A 16,245-nucleotide genomic window follows, 5' to 3' on the forward strand; every position below is an offset into this window, starting at 1 on the left:
AAAAAGGGGGCTACAGGCCTCAGGCAAGACCCAAATCCACCAGGGCAGTCGTTAAATCTTAAAGCTCCCAAGTGATCTCTTTGGCTCCATGTCTCACGTCCAGGGCTCGCTGATGCAAGGGGTGGGTTCCCAGGGCCTCGGGCAGCTCCGCCCCTGTGGCTCTGCAGGGTGCAGCCCCCGCAGCTGCTTTCATGGGCTGGTGCTGAGTGCCTGCGGCTTTTCCAGGCACAGCGTACAAACTCTTGGTGGATCTACCATTCTGGGGTCTGGAGGAGAGTGGTCTTCTTCTCACAGCTCCACTAGGCAGTGCCCCAGTAGAGAGTCTGTGTGGGGGCTCCAAGCCCACATTTCCTCTCTGCATTGCCCCAGTAGCCGTTCTCCATGGCGACCTGTGCGTGGTCATCCAGGCATTTCCATCCATCCCCTGAAATCTAGGCGGAGGCCCCCAAAGCCCAGCTCTTGTCTTCTGCAGACCTGCAGGCCCAATACCACGTGGAAGCTGCCAAGGCTTGGGACTTGCACCTTCGGAAGCGACGGCCTGAGCTGTACCTCGGCCTTCTTTAGCCACAGCTGGAGCTGGAGTGGCTGGGGCACAGGGCGCCATGTCCCAAGGCTGCACAGAGCAGCAGGGCCCTGGGCCTAGCTTGAATTTCTCCCCAGAAAAAATTTTTCTTTCTACCACGTGGTCAGGCTGCAAATTTTCCAATCTTTTATGCTCTGCTTCCCTTTTAAATGTAAGTTCTCATTTCAAACCATTTCTTTGTGAGTGCATATAACCATACGCTTTTAGGAAAAGACAGGTCACCTGTTGAATGCTTTGCTGCTTAGAAATTTCTACTGCTGGCCTGGTGCAGTGGCTCACACCTGTAATCCCAGCACTTTAGGAGGCTGAGGCGGTCAGATCACGAGGTCAGGAGACTGAGCTCATCCTGGCCAACATGGTGAAACCCCGTCTCTACTAAAAATATAAAAATTAGCTGGGTATGGTGGCGTGTCCTATAATCCCAGCTACTTAGGAGGCTGAGGCAAGAGAATCACTTGAACCAGGGAGTCAGAGGTTGCAGTTAGCCGAAATCAAGATCATGCCACTTCACTCCATCCTGGTGACACAGAGAGACACCCTCTCAAAAAAAAAAAGAAAAGAAAAGAAATTTCTACTGCAGGACATGCTAAGTCATCTCTCTCAAGTTCAAAGTTCCACAGGGCAGGGGCAAAATTCCTTCAGTCTCTTTGCTAAAGCATAGCAAGGGTCTCCTTTACTCCAATTCCTAGCAAGTTTCTTATCTCCATCTGAGACCACCTCAGCCTGGACTTGATTATGCATATCACTATCAGCATTTTGGTGAAAGCCATTCAACAAGTCTCTAGGAAGTTCCAGACTTTCCCATATCTTCCTATCTTCTTCTGAGTCCTCCAAACTGTTCTACCCTCTTCCTGTTACCCAGTTCCAAGGTTGCTTCCACATTTTCAGGTTATCTTTATAGCAGTGCCCCACGCCTGATACTAATTTTCTCTATTAGTCCGTTTTCACACTGCTGTAAAAAATACCTGAGACTGGGTAATTTATAAAGAAAAACGGATTAATTGACTCACAGTTCCAAAAAACTGGGGAGGCCTCAGGAAACTTACAATCTTGGTGAAAGGCGAAGGGAAAGCAAGGCACGTCTTACATGGCGGCAGGGGAGAGACAGAGGGAGAGAGAAAGAAAGCAGGGAACTGCCAAACACTTTTAAAACATTAGATCTCAGGCTGGGTGTGGTGGCTCACACCTATAATCCCAGCACTTTGGGAGGCCAAGGTAGCACAGGAATTAAAAGAAATTTAAAGATGTGTAAGCAAAAACTCAGTTGTATGTAAGAAAAAACCAATTCCCCCTGAGGAAGAAAAAGAGCTAAAGTGTTTTAAAAATTGACTGCCTGTTTTTCTGTGGCTAGTGAGCCTTATCTCTCCCTTTCCCAGGCATCGTGAAGACCCTGTTTCTCTAGCTGTGCAGCTGCAAGGTCACTAAACAGATAATCTCAAGTCATAACACAAGTTGCTCCTTAAAAAGTAAGAAATAATGTAATGCAAGTCTTGACTGAATAACTATCTTTGTTTCTCGCTTCTGTAATATGCTTCCCCCAGCACAAATCTCCCCCCACCCCACAAAATGCTTAAAAGGTAACCGGACTCTTTGTTCAAGCCTCAGTCCTTTGGATGTGAATCCCACTGGGTCAGTGCACCTAAATAATTAAATAATTCCACCTTAACCCCTCGGTCTCTCTGATTCCTTAATTATCCCACTGCAGAGGTGGGTGGAACACCTGAGGTCAGGAGTTGGAGACCAGCTTGGCCAACATGGTGAGGCCCCGTCTCTACTAAAAATACAAAAATTAACCGGGCATGGTGGCGTGCACCTGTAATCCCCGCTACTAGAGGGGCTGAGGCAGGAATTGCTTGAATCCAGGAGGCGGAGGTTGTGGTGAGCAGAGATTGCGCGACTGCTCTCTAGCTTGGGCAACAAGAATGAAACTCCGTCTCAAAAAAACAAAACAAAACAAACAAACAAGAAAAACATCAGATCTCGTGAGAACTCACTCAGTTTCACCAGAACAGCATGGTGGAAACCACCCCCATGATCCAATCACTTCCTACCAGGTCCTTCCCTTGACATGTGGGGATTACAATTCCAGATGAGATTTGAGTGGAACAGAGCCAAACCGTCTCAATTGCACCCCGGATGTGCTGACCCCTGTGATTTCCCCAAGTGTGGGACACTCGCCTGCATAATTTGTGGTAGTGGGGGACTGCATTCATACTTTCCCCTGAAAACAATAAAATAAAATAAAAGTTGCTTAAATAGAATCAGGTGCCTGTCTCCAGGCTTCTCTGACAGGCAGGAACAGGGAGGCGGGGGGCCCAATAGTGACAGCAGAGACCATGGCTCTGATGGACCTACCCACATTCCAGATGTGGAAGAGCAAGGCCAGGCCCCTGACTTTCTTATTGATAATGAGCATGGGTCTCCATGCCCTGGTGGGTTGGTTGAGGACTAGAGGATTTTAGCCTGGTGTGTCCTTGATTACAGAACCGGAAGCACAGAATCGCTCCCTGATCGCCACCCCTGGGCCCCCGGCCTGAGGGGACTTTGGCCCTGCATCTTTCTTGTCATGACTCCCTCTTCTGTTCTCATCCCCTGGGCAGGGCTGGGGCCACAAAATCTCCTTGGTTTTCTCCCAAGATCAAGGGCCCCAGGGGCTGGGGCAGAGCGGACTCAGGAGTCCCCCACTAGGTCCTGGTTTCAGGGGAGAGGCAAGAAGGCAGAGGTCAAATCTCTGGGCCTGAGGCCTCAGCACCCTGCAGTTGCAGAGCCTAGGGCAGCCAGGAGGAACAGCTGGGAGGGCACTTCTCACCATTTCTGAGGCCACGCTCAACGGGCCCGGCAGAGGCTCCCGTCTTCCTCCACTTCATGCCTCCGCTGACTCACACAGACCACCCTCCCCCATTCAGGGGAGGCTTGGCAGCCAGCAGCAGCCGGTGAGATAAAGATGGGGCTGGGGGCCCTGTCCTGTTCTGTTCCGTCTTTTCCTGGGGTTCCATGACTCCTGCCTTTGGGCTGAGCAGGAAGGAGGAAGGGGAAATGGGCCACGGCCTGGGAAGGAGCAAACACCCACAGGGGAGGCTCCCTGAGCAGCTCTCCTAGGGCTGAGCCCACGGTCTGGGAGGGACACTGGGGTGTGCTCGAGGGTGTGGGGGGCTTGGGGACCAGGAACATTGCTGGGGGTCAGTATGCCCCTCCCTGGTCTGCCCTTTTGGAGCATTGGATGCACTCTTGAGTTTTGGAGCACGCACTCCTTGGCGCAGCCTAGTGTCCAGCAGGGGAAACAGCTGGACAGCGACCCTGACAGTCACCTTTGGTGGCCCTGGTCACCCTGAGGGGCCCTGCTTGCTTCCAGCCCCTGTCCCAGCAGCTCCTGCAGGACTGAGGGAGGTGACCAGTGGGAAGGAATGGTGTCACCAGGCTCTCTGGGCCCTGCTGCCCCCAGCCTTCCTGAGGAAGGAGGCAGCTGGATCCGGACTTCTCTCTGCAGAGCCTCAAAGAGCCCCACAGGCTTTCCTCCTTCGCATCCTGCAGAAACCTCTGATGTCCCTTTATCCTGGAAGGACTGTCTCTGGCCTGAGACCCCAGCTCTGAGGGGCCGCCCATGGCTCGACCCTGGTCCCGCCTCTCCTTACCCCGGGCCACATGCTGGGATCTACCCTCTGCCACTGCTCAAGTTCTTTGTTTTGTTTTGTTTTGTTTTTCTGAGACAGAGTTTCACTCTGTCCCCAGGGGCTCTGTCACCCCCAGCCTGGACAGCAGTCTCCGCCTCCTAGCTGGTGTCCCTGGCCTTGCCTCTCTCAATCCATTTCCATGCAGTAGCCAAAGCTGAAGTGATTTTATTACTAGAAAAGAAATCCCTCCCTGCCTGAGCCCTCTGCAGGTCTCCCACTGCACATGAGCCCAGGGCTGGCATGTCAGACCCCAGTCATTGGGAGCTGTTGTGTCCCCCTCCGGGACAGATGCTGTCCAGCTGCATATGGGGCTCCTCCCTTCCCCAGGCCCGGCTTCCTGATACTCCCTCTGCCAGGGCCGCCCCTCCCACATCCTTCCCAGGCCACCTTCCCCTTATTCCCCTCAATAACCCAGCACCTTCCCTGGCACACAGTAGGCACTCAATACATCAGGAGGGCTTCCCGTGCTTCAAATGTGGCCTCTCCCAACTCCTCACCCTCCATCTCTCAGTTGACTGATCCCTCCTCCTTGAAATGTCCTTTCCTGGGGTCCACAAGAGGAATTTCTCCTGCAACATCTGGTGACATAGTCTCGCTCTGTTGCCCAGGCTGGAGTGCAATGGCATGATCTAGGCTCACTGCAACCTCTGCCTCCCGTGTTCAAGCAATTCTCCTGTCTCAGTCTCCCAGGATGCTGGGACTACAGGCAGACACCACCACGCCCGGCTAATTTTTGTATTTTTTGTAGAGACAGGGGTTTCACCATGTCGGTCAGGCTGGTCTTGAACTCCTGACCTCAGGTGATCCACCCGCCTAGGCCTCTCAAAGTGCTGGGAGCATGGGCACCATGCCCAGACAACTTAAGGAGTCTTATGTGACAAGTGAGTACTTACCGCACAGCACAGATCAAGGGTAGACTCCAGAGGAGAAAACATTCCAGGGTCAGATTCCTTGGCTCTCCCCACAGCTGGCTGTGAAGGCTGACATCTCCCCCTTCTCCCTCATTCTGGGTGGCGACACTCTCCCCCCACCTGCTCCCAGTCAGCCTGCTCCAGAAGGTGCAGCTGTGTCCCTGTGCCCCAGAGGGAAAGCTGACAGTTCGAATTTTGGTGGGCTTGTAAAGAAATAAAGAGGGGCCATTTTGGAGAAGGCCATTTTACTTCGGGCGTTTTAATTACATAGCTGAGGCCAGAAAGCAATGCCTCGGCCAGGGAAGGACAGCCGTGAAAGTGCAAGGAGAGGGAAGTGGGGTGTGGTGGGAAGGGACATTCCTGCAGGCCTCCGCTGTGGAGGACCCCGGGTAGGTGGCGCAGGGCGCGGCTGGCGGAAGGCGGGCCTAGCTAGTACAGCGTCTCGCGGGCGTGGGTGCGCAGGTGGCGCAGCAGGTGGGAGTTGCGGCTGAAGCTGCGGCCACATTGCGTGCAGGAGTAGGGCCTGGCGCCCGTGTGCACCAGCAGGTGTCGCAGCAGATTGCAGCTGCGGCTGAAGCTCTTCCCGCACTCCACGCACTCCTGCGGGGGCTCGGCCTGCTCCTGCCCGGGCTCCGCGTGGGTAGCCAGGTGCCGCCGCAGATGCGCGTTGCGCCGGAAGCTGCGACCGCACGTCTGACAGCTGTAGGGCCGCTCGCCCGTGTGGCTGCGGCGATGGCGGGCCAGGTTGGAGCTATTGCGGAAACGGTGGCCGCAGGTGTCGCAGGCGTGGGGCTTCTCCCCTGTGTGGATGCGCTGGTGGCGCGCCAGGTGGGCGCTCTGGCTGAAGCCCTCACCGCACTCGCTGCAGCGGCAGGGCTTCTCGCCCGTGTGGCTGCGCTGGTGGCGGGCCAGATCCTGGGTCTGGCCGAAACTCTTCCCGCACTGGGTGCAGTGGTGGGGCCGAGGGCCACCGTGGGTCAGCAGGTGGCGGGCAAGGCTGGCCCGGCGCACAAAGCGCTTCCCGCACTGCGGACAGGCGTAGGGCTTCTCGCCCGTGTGCACCCGTTGGTGGCTGACCAGCTGCGAGCTCTGCGTGAAGCTGCGGCCGCAAGCCTGGCAGGAGAAGGGCCGCTCGCCCGTGTGCACCCTCCGGTGGGCCACCAGGTGCTCGCTGCGCCGGAAGGCCTTGCCACAGTCGCTGCACACGAAGGGCCTCCGGTCCGAGTCCCGGCGGCGGCTGCCGGAGCCTTCGGAGGACCGGCGGTCCTTGTCCCTGGCGTGGATCCGCAGGTGGCGCTTGAGGCTGGAGCGGCGCTGGAAGCTCTGGCCGCAGTGGGAGCACAGGACATCGGTCAGTGGCGGCGCTTCGGCCTTACTCTCAGGAGCGCAGGGCGGCTTCTGGTCCTGGGCGTGCGCCAGCAGGTGCTGCACAAGGCTGGCGCGGCGCTGGAAGCCGCGGCCGCACTCTGCGCACAGGAAGGCGGGTTCGGAGGAGTGGGTCAGCAGGTGCTTGCTCAGGTGCGAGCTCTGGCGGAAGCGGTGGCCGCACAGGTGGCAGGCGTGCGGCCGCTCGTCCGTGTGAGTGCGCATGTGCAGCTTGAGAATGGAGCTGCGGCCGAAGCTCTTCCCGCAGCAAAGGCACAGGAAGGAGCGCCCAGCCGGGTGCGAGCGCAGCTGGTGCGCCTTCAGGCGAGACAGCTGCGGGAAGCTCACCCCGCAGTCCGCGCAGATGAACTGCAACTCCGGATTGGGCTCGGGGACGCCCTCAGCCACTTTGACCTCCAAAATTTCACTGCCGCCAAGAAGGGACCCATCTTCACCAGGGCCGCCAGCCGCAGCGCCCCGTCCGAGCGACTGGGCGCAAGGCTCTCCCGGCACCCCAGGACTATCTGCCTGGGACTCTGGTAAGATGGGAGTGGGCCAGGCAGCCCCTTTGGGCTCTTCCTGTTTAAATTCCTCCTTGTCTGGGGTTCTGCTTCCGAATCCTGGGAAACAAGACAAAACAGGGACGGTCAGGCCTATTCCCAGGGCCCCTATCAATCACCAGAACCTGATTGGCCTGGAAGTGGAAAGAAACCCAGGATCCTGCAAAGCTGTTAGGTAAAAGGCCGGGCACAGTGGTTCACGCCTGTAATTTCAGCACTTTGGGAGCCCGAGGCGGGCGGATCACTTGAAGTCAGGAGTGAGTTCGAGACCACCCTGGCCAACATGGTGAAGCCCCGTCTCTAAAAAAAAAAAAAAAAAAAAAAAAAAAAAATTAGCTGGGTGTAGTGGCGCGTGCCTGTGGTCCCAGCTACTCGGGAGGCTGAGGCAGGAGAATCGATTGAACCCTGGAGGTGGAGGTTGCAGTGAGCGGAGATGGTTCCACTGCACTCCAGCCTAGGCAACACAGTGAGACTCTGTCTGAAAACAAACAAACAAACAAAAAAATCTGGTAGGTGGGTAGAGAGGGTGGAGGTCAAACAAGGGTGCCCCTTTACTTGACCTCTCTACAAAAAGTTAGCTGGGTGTGGTGGCACACACCTATAGTCCCAGCTACTCGGGAGGCTGAGGTGGGAGGATTACCTGAGCCCAGGAGGTCCTGGCTGCAGTGAGCCATGATTGTGCCACAGTCTGGGCGAGTAACATCCTGTTTCAAAAAACAAAAAGGCCAAAAAGTCAGGTAGGGTCTGGAGCTTCAGGCAAAGAAAGAGGTGTTGGCCGGTCACGGTGGCTCATGCCTGTAATCCTAGTACTTTGGGAGGCTGAGGTGGGAGGATCACTTGAGCCCAGGAGTGGAGACTAGCCTGGGCAACATAGCGAGACTCCATCTCTTTAAAAAAGACAAGAAAAGAAAGAGGCATCAGTGGTCACTTCTCCAGGGAAGGGTTGCTTACCCAGGGGGTGTGCAGGCCACGCCTTATTCTCTGGCACATCCTCAAACGTCAGGCACTCCTGTATCAAGAGCAGAAACCCTTGGTGAGTGAGGAACATGCCTCAGGAACCTGTGGGGAATGAAATGCTTCCCAGGACTGAATCAGGGAAGGTATGGATTTGCTAAAACTACAGGGTAGAGAAGTTCCTGGGGCTTGAGGACACCCTGGGGTGCAGCCCAGCTCACCAGCACAGCCGCCAGCTCCTGATCTCGGGAACTCTCCTCTGGCCATGGTGAGGGGCCCTGGGGACCTGACGGCATTGGGGAAGAGGGGAGGAAGTGCAGTTAGAAGGCAGCCCTGCCTGCCATGTGGCTGCAAGGACACACACCGCATCATCCGGGCCCTGTGAAGACACCTTGGCGCTCTCCTGTCCTGGTCACCTGGGGAGGCCCCACTTCTCACTCCACCCCAGACATCCAGGCCCCTCCCCGACACCCAGTCCTTGGCCTCCTAGGGCACAAGCTCCTCACTGCTTTCTTGCAGGGCCTGGAATGTCTTCTGGGGTCCCGGGCTCAGTGGCTGCTTTGAACTTGGGGGAAGTCTCCACTGTCCCAGCTCAGCAGGCTTGGCAGGCCTTGGCTGGGGTCGGGGAGGCTCATCCGATGGGCCCAGCACTGAAGGTTCTTCTGCAGGCAATTCCTTCTTGGGGCTGTGGCTGGGGACCTGGGAAGCACACCCCTTTTCCTGCAAGGTGACGTCTGCACGGGGACAACTCTTGCCAGCATTACAACTAAAATCCTGTTCAAAACACATTCAAGTTAAGTGACTCTCGGGGTGGCAACCTGTGTCCTGACTCCGAGGGGACATGGGACAGAAACGAGGTTAGAGTCAGCCAGGGGAGGAGTTAGGAGGTGAAGAAGGAATGGTCAGGTGGGGGAAAGTGGAGTTTCCAGAGATTCCTCACTGGGGGGATCAAGTCCCCATCATCTGCATGCTGCTCAGCCCGCTGCCCCACCCTCTCACCAGCGGCCCCGCGTGGCTGGGCTCCCGGTGGATGCCCTCAAGCAGCAGCACCACCTCCTCCCCGTCCCTGAGCGGCTGCCCCTGCAGGCGGCCCAGGAGGTGCGGAGGCAGCACACTCAGGAACTGCTCCAGCACCAGCAGCTCCAGGATCTGTTTCTTGGTGTGCAGAGCCGGCCGCAGCCAGTGGCCGCAGAGCTCCCGGAGCCGGCTCAGGGACGCCCGTGGCCCCATGTCCTCCTGATACTGGAAGCATCTGAACAGCTGGTGAGCCACCTCGGGCCTCAGCCTGGACTCTGGCCGCCTGGGGTCCTCTGGGCTGACAGCCTCCTCCTCCTCCAGCTTGACTTCCCCCAGCTGCTCCTGCTCCAGGGCAGCTGGGACTGATTCTTCAAGCATCCTTCACTGCGGGGATGCCTCCCTACCGCTGGCAGCGCTTTTGGGTCTCTCTCCTCTCTTCCCACACCTGCGAAGGTGAACACCCTGGGTTAGGATCTGCTGCAAGGAAGCTGGCCCCATACCTGGGTCATCCATGTTAAAAGACACCCAATACGCAGACCCAGGGGAATTGCTTTTCTCACTGGGTAATGGCTCACGAGGGCAGGACAGCCCCCGGTCGCAGGGTTACCAACAAAGCAAAGGCCAGAGAAAACTGACAGTTCTGTATTATCATCCCTCCTTAAAGCATTTAGAGATTTACATCACTTGGCCAGGTGCGGTGGCTCACGCCTGTAATCCCAGCACTTTGGGAGGCCGAGGCGGGTGGATCACGAGGTCAGGATATCGAGACCATCCTGGCTAACACGGTGAAACCCCATCTCTACTAAAAATACAAAACAATTAGCCAGGCTAATTTAGTCCCAGCTGCTGGGGAGGCTGAGGCATGAGAATGGCGTGAACCTGGGAGGCGGAGCTTGCAGTGAGCCGAGATCGCGCCACTGCACTCCAGCCTGGGTGACAGAGCGAGACTCAGATCAAAAAAAAAAAAAAAAAAGAAATTTGCATCACTTTTCCCAAGTGATTAAAGTGACCATCCCTGAAAGAGAAACACCCTGCCCTTCCCTTCTTCCTGATGTAGCCACTGGGAGCACGTGGCACCATCAAGATGGATCCTGGCCAAAAATTTGTTTTTTAAAGCTTTTTTTTTTTTTTTTTTTTTGAGATGGAGTCTTGCTATATCACCCAGACTGGAGTGCAGTGGCATGATCTCAGCTCTCTGCAGCCTCCACCTCCCAGGTTCAAGCGATTCTCATTCCTCAGCCTGGGTTTACAGTAGCTGGGATTACAGGCCTGTGGCAGCACACCCAGCTAATTTTTGCATTTTTAGTAGACACGAGAGTTTCACCATGTTGGCTGGGCTGGTCTTGAACTCCTGACCTCAAGTGATCAGCCCACCTCAGTCTCCCAAAGTGCTGAGATTAAGGCGTGAACCACTGCACCAAGCGTGTTTTTTAAAATTTTAATTTAATTAAGTAATTTATTTATTTTTTTGAGACAGGGTCTTACTCTGTCATGCAGGCTGCAGTGCAGTGGCGCAATCACGGCTCACTGCAGCCTTGATCTGCTGGGCTCAAGTGATCCTCCTGCCTCAGCCTCCCGAGTAGCTGGGACTACAGGTACATATCACCATGCTGGGTTAATTTTATTTATTTTTTGTAGAGACGAGGTCTCATTATGTTGCCCAGGCTGGTCTCAAACTCCTGGGCTCAAGTGATCCACCTGCCTCAGCCTCTCAAAGTGCTGGGATTACAGGCGTGAGCCACTGTGCCTAGCCCAAAAATGCCTAATCTCAATCCAACTGGCCTTTATTTATTTATTTATTTGAGATGGAGTTTCACTCTTGTTGCCCAGGATGGAGTGCAATGGCAAGATCTCGGCTCACTGCAACCTCCGCCTCCGGGTTCCAGTGATTCTCGTCCGTCAGCTTCCTGAGTAGCTGGGATTACAAGCACGCGCCACCACATCCCGCTAATTTTGTATTTTTAGTAGAGACGGGGTTTCACCATGTTGGCCAGGCTGCTCTCGAACTCTTGACCTCAGGTGATCCGCCCGCTTTGGTCTCCCAAAGTACTGGGATTACAGGCATGAACCACCCCGCCCGACCTAATGGTGGCCTTTAGATCCAACTTCCAATGTTTAGGGCCTTGCAGGGAATATGGAACAAGTCAGACCATCTCTCTCAAAGAAATTGGCCTGAGTTACTCAGTGTCATAAAAAGTAAGTGCCTGTAGGAGGCGCTGATGGACAGGAGCCCAAAGAGTCCTCAAAACTAAGTGGGTGAACCTAGATTGGATCCTCATTCATTTTTCTTAAAGGCTTTAAAAGACATCCTGGGGCCAGTCGGAAAATGGTGAGTATGGTGGGGATACTAGATGATAACAGTATGACTACCCATTTCTGAGATGAAAGTCTAGTCTTGTAATATATAGGAAATGGCTGCGTTCTTAGAAGACGCTGAAGAGTTTGGAGAAGGGGCCTGATATATGAGATACATATATGAATGTTCATTTCACTGCTCTTTCAAGTTCTCTGGATGTTTTCAAATTTTCAAAATGAAAGGTTAGCGGGGCTGGCTCACGCCTGTTATCCCAGCACTTTGGGAGGCTGAGGCAGGAGGATCACTTGAGACTCAGGAGTTCAAGACCAGCCCTGGGCAACATGGCACGACCCCCGTCTCTAAAAAAATTAAAAATGTAGGGCAGGGTGTGGTGGCTCACGCCTGTAATCCCAGCACTTTGGGAGGCCGACGCAGGCAGATCACAAGGTCAGGAGATCAAGACCATCCTGGCTAACATGGTGAAGCCCCGTCTCTACTAAAAATACAAAAAATTAGCCACGGGTGGTGGCGGGCACCTGTAGTCCCAGCTACTCGGAAGGCTGAGGCAGGAGAGTGGCGTGAACCCCGGAGGTGGAGCTTGCAGTGAGCCGAGATCATGCCACTGCACTCCAGCCTGGGCGACAGCGAGACTCCGTCTCAAAAAAAAAAAAAAAAAAAAAATTAAAAATTTAGCCAGTTGCCGGGCGCACTGAGTGGCTCACGCCTGTAATCCCAGCACTTTGGGAGGCCGAGGGTGGATCACCAGGTCAGGAGATCGAGACCATCCTGGTTAACACGGTGAAACCCCGTCTCTAATAAAAATACAAAAAATCAGCCGGGCGCAGTGGCGGGTGCCTGTGGTCCCAGCTACTCAGGAGGCTGAGGCAGGAGAATGGCGTGAAACCGGGAGGTAGAGCTTGCAATAAGCCAAGATCGCGCCACTGCACTCCAGCCTGGGCGACAGAGCCAGACTCCATCTCAAAAAAGAAAAAAAAAAAAATTTAGCCAGTCATGGTTGTGTATACCTGTGGTGCTAGCTACCTGGGAGGCTGAGGTGGGAAGATTGCTTGATCCCAGGAGGTTGAGGCTGCAGTGCAGTGAGCTGTGACTGCAACATTGCACTCTAGCCTAGGCGACAGTGCCAGCCTGTCTCAAAAAATAAAAAATATAAAATAAGTCATCTATAGCCACCACGGGGCACTGACAACCTCCCCCAACCTCCTCCCAATCTAGGGCTGTGGGGCTTCTCCTTCCTGGTCTGGTAGCCCAGTACTACCCATGAGGAACCTCCGAAATTTCGGCCCCACCCACAGGGGACTCAGTTCAGCCCTGCTCAACTAATTGAGGCTGGATGATTTAAGCTTTTCTGAGCAGAGCAGGCTCATATTTTTGTTAGATCTCTGAGGCTCTTTTACATTTTATTTCAGGCAGGGGTCATTTTATAGACATGGAAATCCAGGCTCCTGCCCTCTGCTTTCTGCTCTTCCTGTTCTCTAGCCTCAGGGCTACAAGTGAACCTCTCCTAGAGCCTCCCACCCTCCACTCCCAGTTGGCACCCCAGGTAGGGGGATGTGAAGAAAGCCTGAAGCACCACTCCACCCACCTGAATGGCACAGGGCACTGTCCAGCATGCAGTGGCTGGCACACAGTAGGCATCCATGAGCACGAGCTATTACTGTTCTCATTGCTGCTGATTACAACACCAAGCACCGCAGCAAACAGTGACTCACAGTTCTGTTGGGCCCATCACTGACCCATTCTACAGCCGAGGACACTAAGACTCTGCAAAAAGGTAACCCAGTGGCCGAGTGCAGTGGCTCAGGCCTGTAATCCCAGCACTGTGGGTGGCCGAGGTGGGTGGATCACCTGAGGTCAGGAGTTCAAGACCAGCCTGACCAATATGGTGAAACCCTTGTCTCTACTAAAATTACAAAAATTAGCCGGACGTGGTGGCATGCGCCTGTAGTCCCAGCTACTCAGGAGGCTGAGAGAGGAGAATTGCTTGAACCTGGGAGGCGGAGGTTGCAGTGAGACGAGATCGCGCCACTGCACTCCAGCCTGGGCAACACAGTGAGACTCTGCCTCAAAAAAAAAAAAAAAAATTCCGGGCATGGTGGCATGCATGTGTGGTCCCAGCTGTTTAGGAGACTGAGGCAGGAGAATCTCTTGAACCCAGGAGGCAGAGGTTGCAGTGAGCTGAGATTGCATCACTACACTCCAGCCTGGGCAACAGAATGAGAATCTGTCTCAAAAAAAAAAAAAAAAGTAACTCAGCCTTGGGCAGCCTCTCCCTGGTAATGATGGCCTAGTTGAGAGCCTTGGACAGTTTGCTGTACCCCCTTAATATGAGCCTGAGGGTTCTCTGAACCTCCTCAGGTGGGGTGGTGTTGTGGTACAGAATGGGGGATTTTAAGCTTAGCCGCTGAGAAGGAGGGGGAGGTGATTCTAGAACATGACCCATCTCTCCCAACCTCCCCGCAACACACAGTATCTTCCAAGCCCCTCACCCCCACCCCAGCTCCCCTGCATCTCCCAACCTCAGCCACCTGGGGAAGGACTCTGACAAAATGGAACGGGAAGTTCCCTGCCCCAGTCCCATCCCATCCAGGTGTTGAGGGGCTTCCTAGCGTTAACCCTCAAGCTCCCAGTTTGGGAGGTGGATGGGGACAGGGTGGGGCCAGATAAGCGAAGACAAAGTGAGAAATCCAGATTTCAACCCCTGCATGTGTGAGAGTGTAACCACCCCCGAGCCGGAACTACGCTTTCCTGCCCTCTGGCATCCACTCCAGGCAGCCCCCATCCTCCCACCCCATCTCTCCCCACTAGGGCGATGTAGTGCCTCAATCACAGATGAGTGTATTTCTCTGCCTGGCCTGGGAGTAGGAGCTGTGTCTAGTTCAATGAGTGTTCATCCAGCACTTGAAGTTGCTTCAGTGTCTGTTAGCAGAAATTAGGAAATGGCAGTGATTCTGGCCATCTCGAAGGAAAGCATGTAACAACGTCTAGGGCAGAAAAAGTCTGTGATAAATGATCAGAAAAATGGTGTTGTGAGGCCAGATGCAGTGGCTCATGCTTATAATCCCAGCATTTTGGGTGGCCAAGGCAGAATGATTGCTTGAACCCGGGGGGTCAAAGCTGCATTGAGCCATGTTCGCGCCACTGCACACCAGCCTGGATAAAAGGCGAAGACCCTGTCTCAAAAAAAAAAAAGAAAGAAAAGAAAAGAAAAAAAAAGGGTGGGGGAGGGGGGAGAAAATGGGATTGCGTTTCACTGGTTTTTAGTAGCATGCACAAAATAACAAGAAAACTTATCACTGCTCATCCATTGCCCTGCAGGAGCAGCGGGCAGGTACTGAATGTCTGGCGATTAGGCTCATTTCATCCCGGTCCAGCCCATGCATGAAACAATCATTTCTCCCTTTGCCAAGTGCAAAGACCAAGCTTTGCACTTGGTGACGTGCTCAGGGTCACACCAGGTGGAGCCAAGATTTGCTTTAGGCTGAGAGTGTAGGTCTAGAACACAGTGCCAAAGCTCTGAAACAGAAAAGGAACTGATCTCCATCCTGCTCTGTGCCATTTTCCTAGCCTTAGCCGAAATATCACAGCATGAAACAGAAAAAAAATGAGGATTCCAAATTTCAGCTCTCAGGGCGAGCCACACAGGGAGGCCGGAATCTCCAGGTGAGATCTCTCCAAAAGGTTTCAAAGAGGTGGAATTCGAGACAAGTTGGCTTCAGAGAATCTCTCCCTCCCCCCAGATCTCCAGGACAAAAGCTCTGTTAATATGCACCTCTGTTGGGGGTGGGCTGGGTAGGGAGGCAGGCAGAGGCTCTACCGCCACCATCCAACATTTGACCAGCTTAATTTGGAGCCCGGGGTGGAGGTGCTGCCACGAGACCCACCCAGGTCACCTGAGAGCCCAGAGTTGGGGAAGGCGGCAAATGTGGGGTCCTCGGCCGGGAACACTCCCTTTCTCCCTGGACACAGTTGGCAGCTGCCTGATTTGTTGTTTGTTGGAGGGGCCTCCCTGCGCGTGCTGGGCTGAGTGGACAAGGCCCATCAGTCCACCTGGGAGCACGTGAAGCCAGCCTTCTTCAATGTCACAGGAAGTTCTGCGATCTCCCTCGTCCCCAACGCCCCCATCGCGACAGGTCCACCAAGCTGGCTGGCACGAGGCTCCCCAGCAGACCCTCTACATCCTCCCAAGACTCTTCCAGCCCCCACCCCAGCGCCAAGGCCTGGAGCCTCCCCTGCTCTCTCCAAGCTGCTGCGAGCTCCTAGCACCCGTCCTGGCAGCCTGCACCCCGACCTCCCTCCAACTCACCACTCGGAGTCCCCACTACACAGGCAGAGATGCTGGGGGGTTTTCTGAGGACTCCAGGGCCAAAGCCAGCCTCCGCCAGCCTGGGGAAGGGCTCTGGGAAAATGGAACAGGAAGTTCCTTGCCCCAGTCCCATCCCATCCAGGTGATGAGGGGCTTCCTAGAGTTAACCCTTAAGCTCCCAGTTTGGGAGCAGGATGGGAAGAGGGCGGGGCCAGTGACATGAAGACAAAGTGAGAAATCCAGATTTCAATCCCAGCCTGTGTGAGAGTGTAACCACCTCCCAAATCAAGACTGGCCTGGTGCCCCTTGCAGGTCTGCCCGTCTTTCTTTTGGGCTAAGAGCTGCCATTTTTAAATGCCCACAGTGTGCTGGCTTCTTTGCTAGGCTTTTCATTCACGTGACTACTCTTTGCAATGGCCTCCTGTGTGCCAGGCACTGTTACAAAGCAGGGGCTAAGGACACAGAGAGAAACTGAAGGAATGAGGCCCTGCTCTCAGGGGCTTACATTCTAGGGCAAAGGAGCAGCGACGGTGCTAGGAAAAAATGGAAGAGGAGGATGTGATG

The 16,245-nt window shown here is 54.7% G+C and overlaps 1 protein-coding gene across 2 annotated transcripts; it reads right to left on the reverse strand.

Annotated features, from left to right (window-relative positions):
- Positions 1 to 5,393: 5,393 nt before the first annotated feature.
- Positions 5,394 to 15,818, reverse strand: ZSCAN10 (zinc finger and SCAN domain containing 10). Of its 2 annotated transcripts, XM_003815152.6 has the most exons (6): positions 15,682 to 15,818; positions 9,044 to 9,506; positions 8,551 to 8,818; positions 8,266 to 8,330; positions 8,042 to 8,099; positions 5,394 to 7,150 (listed from the first exon to the last, which is right to left on the reverse strand). In XM_003815152.6, the coding sequence occupies exons 2-6, from the start codon at positions 9,437 to 9,439 to the stop codon at positions 5,595 to 5,597; spliced, it is 2,343 nt and encodes a 780-aa protein (XP_003815200.1). In that variant the 5' UTR covers positions 9,440 to 9,506; positions 15,682 to 15,818; the 3' UTR covers positions 5,394 to 5,594. The 2 variants fall into 2 exon arrangements, with proteins under 2 accessions (XP_003815200.1, XP_057156146.1); XM_057300163.2 differs by lacking the exons at positions 8,551 to 8,818; positions 15,682 to 15,818 and having other exon boundaries at positions 9,044 to 9,130.
- Positions 15,819 to 16,245: the final 427 nt, after the last annotated feature.

Source organism: Pan paniscus, chromosome 18 (genome assembly GCF_029289425.2).
Source record: "Pan paniscus chromosome 18, NHGRI_mPanPan1-v2.0_pri, whole genome shotgun sequence".
Classification (NCBI taxonomy): Eukaryota; Metazoa; Chordata; class Mammalia; order Primates; family Hominidae; genus Pan; species Pan paniscus.

Coding starts and splice junctions, on each gene's coding strand:
- ZSCAN10 (XM_003815152.6), bottom strand. CDS start 9,439: ATGCTTGAAGAATCAGTCCCAGCTGCCCTGGAGCAGGAGCAGCTGGGG. Junction 8,819..9,043: donor CCAGCCACGCGGGGCCGCTG/GTGAGAGGGTGG, acceptor TGTTTTGAACAG/GATTTTAGTTGTAATGCTGG. Junction 7,151..8,041: donor GTGGCCTGCACACCCCCTGG/GTAAGCAACCCT, acceptor CTTGTTTCCCAG/GATTCGGAAGCAGAACCCCA.